The sequence below is a fragment of the Pristiophorus japonicus genome, chromosome 5 (assembly GCF_044704955.1).
Source record: "Pristiophorus japonicus isolate sPriJap1 chromosome 5, sPriJap1.hap1, whole genome shotgun sequence".
NCBI classification, from domain to species: Eukaryota; Metazoa; Chordata; class Chondrichthyes; family Pristiophoridae; genus Pristiophorus; species Pristiophorus japonicus.
In genome coordinates, this window is record NC_091981.1 from 129616521 (window position 1) to 129627389 (window position 10869).

General features: G+C 43.1%; 1 protein-coding gene across 1 annotated transcript in view; it reads left to right on the top strand.

The window, feature by feature from the left end:
- Positions 1-8206, top strand: part of tomm7 (translocase of outer mitochondrial membrane 7 homolog (yeast)) — a 67446-nt gene extending 59240 nt beyond the window's left edge. The window contains exon 3 of the mRNA XM_070880968.1: positions 6955-8206. Coding sequence (XP_070737069.1) covers positions 6955-6970 — 16 coding nt within the window. The 3' untranslated portion in view covers positions 6971-8206. The remainder of the gene's footprint in view (positions 1-6954) is intronic.
- The last annotated feature ends 2663 nt before the right edge of the window (positions 8207-10869 follow it).

A 10869-nucleotide genomic window follows, 5' to 3' on the forward strand; every position in this document is an offset into this window, starting at 1 on the left:
TTTAGAATTCAGCAGAGGAGGACGAAGGGTTTAATTAAGAGGGGGGAAATAGAGTATGAGAAGAAGCTTGCCGGGAACATAAAAACTGACTGCAAAAGCATCTATAGATATGTGAAGAGAAAAAGATTAGTGAAGACAAACGTAGGTCCCTTGCAGTCAGATTCAGGTGAATTTATAATGGGGAACAAAGAAATGGCAGATAAATTGAACAAATACTTTGGTTCTGTCTTCACTAAGGAAGACACAAATAACCTTCTGGAAGTACAAGGGGACCGAGGGTCTAGTGAGAAGGAGGAACTGAAGGATATCCTTATTAGGCGGGAAATTGTGTTGGGGAGATTGATGGGATTGAAGGCCAATAAATCTCCGGGGCCTGATAGTCTGCATCCCAGTGTACTTAAAGAAGTGGCCCTAGAAATAGTGGATGCATTGGTGATCATTTTCCAACAGTCTATCGACTCTGGATCAGTTCCTATGGACTAGAGGGTAGCTAATGTAACGCCACTTTTTAAAAAGGGAGGGAGAGAGAAAGCGGATAATTATAGACCAGTTAGCCTGACATCAGTAGTGGGGAAAATGTTGGAATCAATTATTAAGGATGAAATAGCAGTGCATTTGGAAAGCAATGACAGGATCGGTCCAAGTCAGCATGAATTTATGAAGGGGAAATCATGTTCGATAAATCTTCTGGAATTTTTTGAGAATGTAACTAGTAGAGTGGACAAGGGAGAACCAGTGGATGGTGGTGTATTTGGACTTTCAAAAGACTTTTGACAAGGTCCCACACAAGAGATTGGTGTGCAAAATCAAAGCACATAGTTTGGGATAATATACTGATGTGGATAGAGAACTGGTTGGCAGACAGGAAGCAGAGAGTCGGGATAAACGGGCCCTTTTCAGAATGGCAGGCAGTGACTAGTGGGGTGCCGCAGGGCTCAGTGCTGGGACCCCAGCTCTTTACAATAAACATCAATGATTTGGATGAAGGAATTGAGTGTAATATCTGCAAGTTTGCAGATGACACTAAACTGGGTAGTGGTGTGAGCTGTGAGTGGGAAGGTAGGAGGCTGCAGGGTGACTTGGATAGGTTAGGTGGGTGGGCAAATGCATGGCAGATGCAGTATAATGTGGAAAAATGTGAGGTTACCCACTTTGGGGGCAAAAACACGAAGACAGAATATTATTTGAATGGCGGCAGATTATGAAAAGGGGAGGTGCAACGAGACCTGGGTGTCATGGTTCATCAGTCATTGAAAGTTGGCATACAGGTACAGCAGGCGGTGAAGAAGGCAAATGGTATGTTGGCCTTCATAGCTAGGGGATTTGAGTATAGGAGCAGATAGGTCTTACTGCAGTTGTACAGAGCCTTGGTGAGGCCTGACCTGGAATATTATGTTCAGTTTTAGTCTTCTAATCTGAGGAAGGACGTTCTTGCTGTTGAGGGAGTGCAGCGAAGGTTCACCAGACTGATTCCCAGGATGGCAGGACTGACGTACAAGGATAGACTGGATCAACTGGCCTTATACATTGGAGTTTAGAAGGATGAGAGTAGATCTTATAGAAACATATAAGATTCTGACGGGACGGGACATGTTAGATGCGCGTAGAATGTTCCTGATGTTGGTGAAGTCCAGAACCAGGGGACACAGTCTTAGGATAAGAGGTAGGCCATTTAGGATTGAGATGAGGAGAAACTTCTTCAGTCAGAGAGTTGTTAACCTGTGGAATTCCCTGCCGCAGAGAGTTGTTGATGACAGTTCATTGGATATATTCAAGAGGGAGTTAGATATGGTCCTTACGGCTAAGGGGATCCAGGAGTATGGAGAGAAAGCAGGAAAGGGGTACTGAGGGAATGATCAGCCATGATCTTATTGAATGGTGGTGCAGGCTCGAAGGGCCAAATGGCCTACTCCTGCACCTAGTTTCTATGTTTCTATGTTTAACTTTGTCCTGTTTTGTGCTTGCAACGGTACAATTTAATTATGGGGGCAATATTGATAATGCCATACCTGTGCAAGCCTTCTGCGTGATGGTGCTGTGGAGGAGATAATTGATTCGACGTCATCGCATGAGGAACCTCCAAGCACATAGGATGATGGGCAGGAGGCCTTACCCATGTCGGGTATATCGAGACAGGTGTTCATACCTGCACCTGAGTGATGCAGACTGTATCAGAGGCGTTTCCTCAAAGAAGTTGTAAGCGAGATCTATGAGTTAGTGAAACCTGCAACCTGGAAGCATCAGGAGGACTGCTTTGTCAGTTGAAGTGAAGGTTACAGCTGCAACTTCATTCTATGCAGCTGGGTCATTCTAGGCCATAACTGGGGATGTGTGCGCCATTTCTCATAATGCAGCACATATCTGCATTCGGCAGGTAACTGCTGCACTATATGCCCGGAGAAATAACTACATAAAGTTCCCCATGGCCACCCAGGCAATGCATGAAAGGGCTGTGGGCTTCCCCAGGATTGCTGGCTTTCCAAAAATACAGGGCTGCATTAACTGTACCCAAATCGCATTGCGAGCACCTTTGGAGGATTCCGAGATGTACAGGAACGAAAAGGCTTCCACTCCGTTAATGTGCAGCTCGCGTGTGATGACATGCATCGCATCATGTCTGTTGATGCGAGATACCCTGGGAGCACCCATGATGCGTTCATCCTACGCGAGAGCGCTGTATCTGCCATGTTTCAGCAGCAGCCAGAAAGGCAGAGCTGGCTGCTGGGAGACAACGGGTACGGCCTCGCCACCTGGCTCATGACGTCCCTACGAGTAACCTGGACGGAAGCTGACCGGGAATACAACATGTCGCACATTGCGGCACAGCATAATAGGGAGGACCATTGACATCTTGAAACAGCGTTTCTGATGACTGGACCTTTCCGGAGGCTACTTGCAATACACCTGAGATTGTCGGTCAGTTCATTTTTGTGTGCTGCATGCTGCATAACTTAGCCATCATGAGGCAGCAGCAGCTGGTAGTAGAAGACCCACCTGAGGTGATAGTGGCTGATGATGAGGATGACGAGGAAGCCATGCAACTACCTGAACCCGGAGCACGATGGCGGAGGAGGGCGGGCCATCATGCCCCTTTAATGATTGCTCGAGCTTTGCACCAGTAGTGCATCCGTAAACACTTTGCTGCCTGAAGACTCAGCAGCAACTATTCAAAATGGACCTTGTTTACTGTTTGGACCTGTTCCGTAATGTGTTGTATTAATGGAACAAATAATGGGAATGATTCTTCTTTAGTTCAAAAAGTTGTGGTGTTAATGGAACAAATAATGGAAATGATTTAGTTATAATTTAAAATGTATTTTATTCAAAAGTTTAACTCTTTGTACTTTTAATTAAAAACTATTCTATCAAACTTTAAAGTTTTCAGTTTTGATCACTTACAAACTTTAAGATCACTTACAAGCTTTTAAACTTGTAAATTTACATAACTTACAAAAAACTTTTAATTTCAGAACAGTTACAACAGTAACAACAATAATAGCAGCAGCAAAGAAAGGCTCAACCTCATTCTACGGCCGGCCACTGCGCTTGGTCTTGTTGACTCCACCCCTGCCTGCACTTCTTGATGGGGGGGGGGGGGGGGGGCGGTGCGGTGTGGGCAGGCGGTAATGTGGTCTGGCTTGGGCCTCATCAGAGGCTGGTCTGGAGATTGGAGTGGGAGGGGTGTGGGCGCATTCCCTTATTGCAGCAGCTAACTCCGACATTCCCTCCCTCATGTTCACCGACAGTGTCTCAACTACCTGCAACATTCCCTCCCTCTTCCCTCCCTCATGTTCACCGACATTGTATCAGCTGCCTGTGACATTCCTTCCTTCGTGTCCGGACAGTGTTCCCATTTCTCGTGAGAGTGTTGTTACTTCTCCCGACAGTCCTGATACCTCATCACTCACCCCACTGATGGTGTCCAGGAGTGATCGTGTAAGGTCAATGCTCTCCCCACTCATTGTCATCATCTGAACCACATCTGTTAGATCCTGCACCTCAGGCGAGCGCTGTCGAGCTCTCCTTCTCCTTCTCGCACCCCACCACTGGGACCCGCAGCCTCGGATGGTGGGGCCCTGGGTGTGCCTCACTGCACCCCATTGGAAACCACAGCCTTGGGCTATGAGAGACCATGGAATGTCCCAACACTCGTACCACTCAGGAAAGGGCCTGGCACCTCAATGGGCAGCGCCTGCACCACCTCCTGAGTGAGTACAAAAGTGGGGGCTTCATCCATCCCCTCACCCCCATACACTTGGTCTGGAAGGTGGGATTAGAAGCTGTTCTTTTCAGGCTCTTCCGCTTCTGCATCGGCTTCAGCCTCGTCTGGGTTGGCCGCAAGTTCTGCAAAATATAACGGAACAAAGAAATGGTTAGCAGCAGAGGAGGGGGCAGGGTGGCATGAGTAGGCTCACACAGCGCAGGCAGCAGGCTCATTTGAAGGATCACGATGAATGATAGCACATTGCATCAACCGAAGCGTAGCTGATGGAAACATCCCTACGAAGCATGGCTAGCCCGTGCAATACTTAACATTTAGCAAAGCCAGACTGGAATTTGCAGGACTTGCCCTCTCCCTTGAGTATGGGCCCAGCTTGTGCTGTGGTAGTTGCTTTTCTCTATCAAAGCAGCGGACCTGTCTTCCAAGGGTGTCGGTGGGTGCCGATTTGGTGGGCCGCCTCCTGTGCGAGTTCTTTCCCTTTTGTTGTGTGCCACCTTCCTCTACAAAGATGAAAATATAACTTTTTAGAGAGGGTGCCTTTCTGCTGTGTGGGACATATACAGATGGTCACATTTACAATTGTAATTCCAGTGAATAAATGAATATATTACTTACACTAGCTACTTGAGCAAGGTCCTGCCACTTTTTGCACTGACCTCCAGACCTTGGAGGTGGTCACCAGTGCACAGTAAACTTCTGTAAGTTGGTTCTAGCATTTTCGTCATTTCTTTTGGTGAAACTTTTATGTGACCTCTGCTGGTGTCCAGCTCGTGCCATCTGGCCTCCATTATAGTAACCAGTGCTTCCACTTCAGCCTGAGAGAAATTCTTGGTCCTTGAGCCGCGTTGCATATTGTATTGCGGTTCCGATTTTTCCACCAAGAATTAAAGTTCTCACACACAACTAGCTCTTTAAAAATGGCCGAATGCAGACCGGGAGCTGTACTGTGCATGCGTGCCCAAAGCGTCAAAAACATATTTTTTTTTGCGCATGCGTGGGGGATGATTGGGGGGTGGGGGCGGCATTGTTTTTTTCGGCACAGGCATTAGGCTCCACCTCCCGAAACTAAAGGACCGGCTGCGCGGCACCAATTTCAAAAAGTAGAATGGGGAAACTTGCTAGCTTTTTTTGGAGTAGTCGGGCCAAAAAAAGGGCATAACTCTTGTAATACGCCAAAATTGGGGAAAATTGAGCCCAGTGAATGTAAAAAACACAGTTCCCTAACCAACGAGGTTGATTGACCAGTTTTACTGTGAATAATAATCTTTAAACTTGTATGATCCAATAATTAGGTTGCAAAACCAGCATTTTAATAGAAGTTATTAATGGCCACACAGTTGAATACTGATGTTAGTGTGTCATGTATTAGGAATGTTACAGATTTTACTCCTGCAACACTAAAACTGTATGAAGTTAACTTCCTTTTTGCTGTGATTTTGTTAATCTGAAACACATTATTTTCTGTCGAATTTATCACATAGGGACAGGAGTTGGCCTTTCAGCCCCTCAATCATAGAATCTAGATATTTACAGCACAGAAGGAGGCCATTCGACCCATTGTGTCTGTCAGCTGAAAAAGAGCTATCCAGCCTTAACCCCACTTTCTAGCTCTTGGTCCATAGTTCCACATTCAAACCACTTTGAGTAAAGACATTGCTCCTTATTTCCCTCTTGGATTTATTCGTAACTACTTTGTATTTATGGCCTCTAGTTTTGGATTCTCCCACAAGTGGAAACATTCTCTCCACATTCTCTCCTGTCCAACCCATTCATAATTTGAAAGATCTCTAAAGTCACCTAAGTCATTTCTTTTCTGAAGAAAAATGCCCCAACCTGTTCAATCTTTCCCAATAGCTGTAATCTCTCAGTTCGGGTACTATCCTTGTAAATCTTTTTTGCACTTTATCCAATGCTTCAATGTTCTTTTTATAGTATGGAGACCAGGAGTGTGCAGAGTACTCTTGTGTGGCCTGACTAGGGTCCTATATAAGTTTAACATAGTTTCACTACTTTTAAATTCTATACCCCTGGAAATAGATCCCAGTGCTTCATTAGCATTTTTAATTGCTTTGCTGACCTTCAGTACCGCTTTTAATGATTTTGTTCACCTGTATCCCGAGATGCCTTTGGTCTTCTACCGCATTCAGTTTATTTTCTAAGGAGTAGATAATGTTTCTATTTTTCCTACCAAAGTTAAAGTTCATTTGCCACTTAACTGCCAGTCTGCAAGTTTTCTTGGGTGTCTTGTATTATGTTGTATTCTTCCTCAGTGTTAGCTATACTCCCAGTTTGGTATCTGCAAATGTTGATACTGTTACTTGTTCTTGAGTCCAAATCCTTACTGTAAGTTATGAATATCTGGTCTCCGCACTGATCCTTATGGAACACCGCTTTCTACCTTCCTCCAATCTGAATCAGTACCTTTGCCTCGACTCTCTGCTTTCTATTTTTTTTTAGCCAATTGACTATCCATTCAGCTATTTGTTTTCTGACTCCACATGCCCTAACCTTTGTCACGTAACTGTTAATGACAGGATCAAATACCAATCCCTTCAAGGTTGTGCTATATCACACAGGGTTATAAGTGGAGACTGCTGCCTACTTGGACATAGTTCTTCTTTAATCAGGACAGTCCTTGTTTTTATTTTAACATAAGTTCATTTAGATAAAGAAATTATGAATGAAGCATTGGGAATTCTTGTGAATTAATTGTCTTTATTTTCTATTTGTAGTTTACTGTGGGGATGAAAACTGTACAGCAGAAGATCAATATTTCCATTTCGACAGGAAGCACCATTTGTATGAAAATTGGGAAGAGCAGATCATTGCATCTGACCGGTTCAGTATGTGTGTTCACCACATGACTGACCAATGTCAATGGAATTTCCAGGAGAAAACTAATGGGCTGTCTTGTAATCCTATAGAAATTAACTATGTATTTGTGGCTAGTGTTATTTTGCAGTTTACATGGCCCATTATTGAGGAAAAAAGAAATCAAAGATAAACTATTTGTCTAAAAATGACGACGAAATTTGTTACATACGTATCTGTCAGTTGCCTTGGTTTAAAAACTAAGCACTCCTTTAAAATGCGAAGCTTCCGCAGAATATACCTGCACTCTCTGAAGCATCAAACTGTATCTAAATACATTTTAAGCTTTTGCTAAGCTAACGGATGTAATTACTGGAGTGTACTCCTTCCTGGACACACTTTACTTGAAAGTGTTATAATTTTTAAGTTCAAGATGCATATTGTAAATTTTGCTTTGAGATTTGACAGTTGCAATGGAAATCCATCAATTCAAATAGTTATGGTGCCAACAGTAAATTCATTGTTCCTGTACAACTGATTAAACAGAAGGCCTTTGTATACTGAACTAAATGTACTAGTTGCCTTTCTAATATAGTGTAATATTTCACACTTTTTATTAATATAATGAATTTGTTTTTTCCGGTATCATGCATTGTTTCATCATTTTCTATAGGAACAGGATAATGTTTTCAATGTAACTTTCAAATATTACATTTAATGTGAAGTTAAGAAGTACTCACCCTATTTTGATGATTTTAATTTTGGCCTATCTGATTTTTTAATTCAATTTTGAATCCCAAGCTACTTTTCAATTTTTGTAAGTTTTAAAACATTGATTGCATATCGCTGAAACAATTAACTGGCTGCTTCTCCATTAATTTCACAAGGGTTACTATTGACTGGTGCACAACATTTTATTGGCATACAAAAATATTGTTTAATAAGGTGACATTTATGGAGTGCTGGCTCTAATACGGCTACTTTTAGGACTTTCTAAAAGAGCACAAGTGCATGCTATAGAGAGGATGTTTCATAAATAATGTGAGATTATTGGGAACCATAGTGTATCTGAAAATATATGCCATTTTCTTTTAAAATGCTGGACATTAAGTGGTTTGTAACATTATAGCAGCAAACAGGAGCTAAATTAACAAATTAAATGTGCTGATTTTACCATGGTGAAGTTGACTATTTTGTTTTTAACTTTTCAAAAATACAGTTCTGGATGGGTTTACTGACGCAGATTAAAAACTGGAGTCCTGAAATCAGATTTTAGTGTTACTTTAAACAGCAATAAAAAAGATTAAAGCACTGGGGGAAGGGGCTCCAATATTTTCTCCATACAAGTCAGCAGGAGTGTTACAACTGAACAAATGATGTAATTGTTTTTTTGCTGCTTTTCTTTAGCTAATGTTAGAATCACCTTGGATGACTGGTTTTAACAACATGTGTGCAAAAATGTAAATTAAGAGAACCACTTATTTAAAGGGTTCTGTGCTACACAAGCCCTATCAGAATACATGCATTAGAACAGTAAAATGTGCTATCTAAGAGAAGTTGCTAAAAGTTTTTGGCCAAAAATTGCGGATGCCTCTGACCGATCTTTTTAACGAAAATATCTGGTGGTCCCGGAAGAACGTAGACTTGCGCTCCGAGGTCTAGCTGAACAGTCCAGCATAGGGGCCCACATATTCCAGGAGCGTATGCGTATCCTGTAATCACTTGGGCCTGGACCACCAATCACAATGTAGTATTCTCATTCATAGAAACATAGGAAATAGGTGCAGTAGTAGGCTATTCGACCCTTCGAGCCTGCACCACCATTCAATAAGATCATGGCTGATCATTCACCTCAGTATCCCTTTCCTGCTTTCTCTTCATAAACCCTTGATCCCTTTAGCCGTAAGGGCCACATCTAACTCCCTCTTGAATATAATTAACAAACTGGCATCAACAACTCTCTGCGGTACAGAATGCCAAAGGCTAACAACTCTCTGAGTGAAGACGTTTCTCCTCATCTCAGTCCTAAATGACTTACCCCTTATCCTTAGACTGTGTTCCCTTGTTCTGGACTTCTCCAACATCGGGAACATTCTTCCTGCATCGAACCTGTCCAGTCCCGTCAGAATTTTATGTTTCTATGAGATCCCCTCTCATCCTTCTAAACTCCAGTGAATAAAGGCCAAGTCGATCCAGTCTCTCCTCATATGTCAGTCCAGCCATCCCGGGAATCAGTCAGGTGAACCTTTGCTGCACTCCCTCTTTAGCAAGAACGTCCTTCCTCAGATTAGGAGACCAAACTGAACACACTATTCTAGGTGAGACCTCACTAAGGCCCTGTACAAGACCTCCTTGCTCCTATACGCAAATCTCCTAGCTATGAAGGCCAACATATCATTTTGCCTCCTTCACTGCCTGCTGTACCTGCATGCCAACTTTCAGTGACTGATGTACCATGACACCCAGGTCTCCTTGTGCCTCCCCTTTTCCTAATCTGCCGCCATTCAGATAATATTCTGCCTTCGTGTTTTTGTCCCCAAAGTGGATAACCTCACATTTATCCACATGATACTTCATCTGCCATGCATTTGCCCATTCACCTAATCTGTCCAAGTCACTCTGCAGCCTCTTAGCATCCTTCTCACAGCTCACACCGCCACCCAGTTTAGTGTCATCTGCAAACTTGGAGATATTGCACTCAATTCCTTCATCCAAATCATTAATGTATATTTAAATAGCTGGTGTCCCAGCACTGAGCCCTGTGGCACCCCACTAGTCACTGCCTGCCATTCTGAAAAGGACCCGTTTATCCCGACTCTCTGCTTCCTGCTTGCCAACCAGTTCTCTATCCACGTCATTACATTACCCCCAATATCATGTGCTTTAATTTTGCACACCAATCTCTTGTGTGGAACCTTGTCAAAAGCCTTTTGAAAGTCCAAATACACCACCATCCACTGGTTCTCCCTTGTCCACTCTACTAGTTACATGCTCAAAAAATTCAAGAAGATTTGTCAAGCATGATTTCCCCTTCATAAATCCATGCTGACTTGGACCGATCCGGTCACTGCTTTCCAAATGCGCTGCTATTTCATCCTTAATAATTGATTCCAACATTTTCCCCACTACTGATGTCAGGCTAATCGCTCTGTAATTACCCGCTTTCTCTCTCCCTCCTTTTTTAAAAAGTGGTGTTACATTAGCTACCCTCCAGTTCATAGGAACTGATCCAGAGTCAATAGACTGTTGGAAAATGATCACCAATGCATCCACTATTTTTCGGGCCACTTCCCAAAGTACTCTGGGATGCAGACTATCCAGCTTCGGGGATTTATTGGCCTTCAATCCCATCAATTTCCCTAACACAATTTGCCGCCTAATAAGGATTTCCTTCAGTTCCTCCTTCTCACTAGACCCTCCGTCCCCTAGTATTTCGGGAAGGTTATTTGTGTCTTTCTTCGTGAAGACAGAACCAAAGTATTTGTTCAACTGGTCTGCCATTTCTTTGTTCCCCATTATAAATTCACCTGGATCCGACTGCAAGGGACCTACGTTTGTCTTCACTAATCTTTTTCTCTTCACATATCTATAGAAGCTTTTGCAGTCAGCTTTTATGTTCCTGGCAAGCTTCCTCTCGTATTCTATTTTCCCCCTCCTATTTAAACCCTTTGTCCTCCTCTGCTGAATTATAAATTTCTCCCAGTCCTCAGGTTTGCTGCTTTTACTGGCCAATTTATATGCCTCTTCCTTAGAGTTAACATGATCCTTAATTTCCCTTCTTAGACACGGTTGAGCCACCTTCCCCATTTTATTTTTACTCCAGACAGGGATGTACA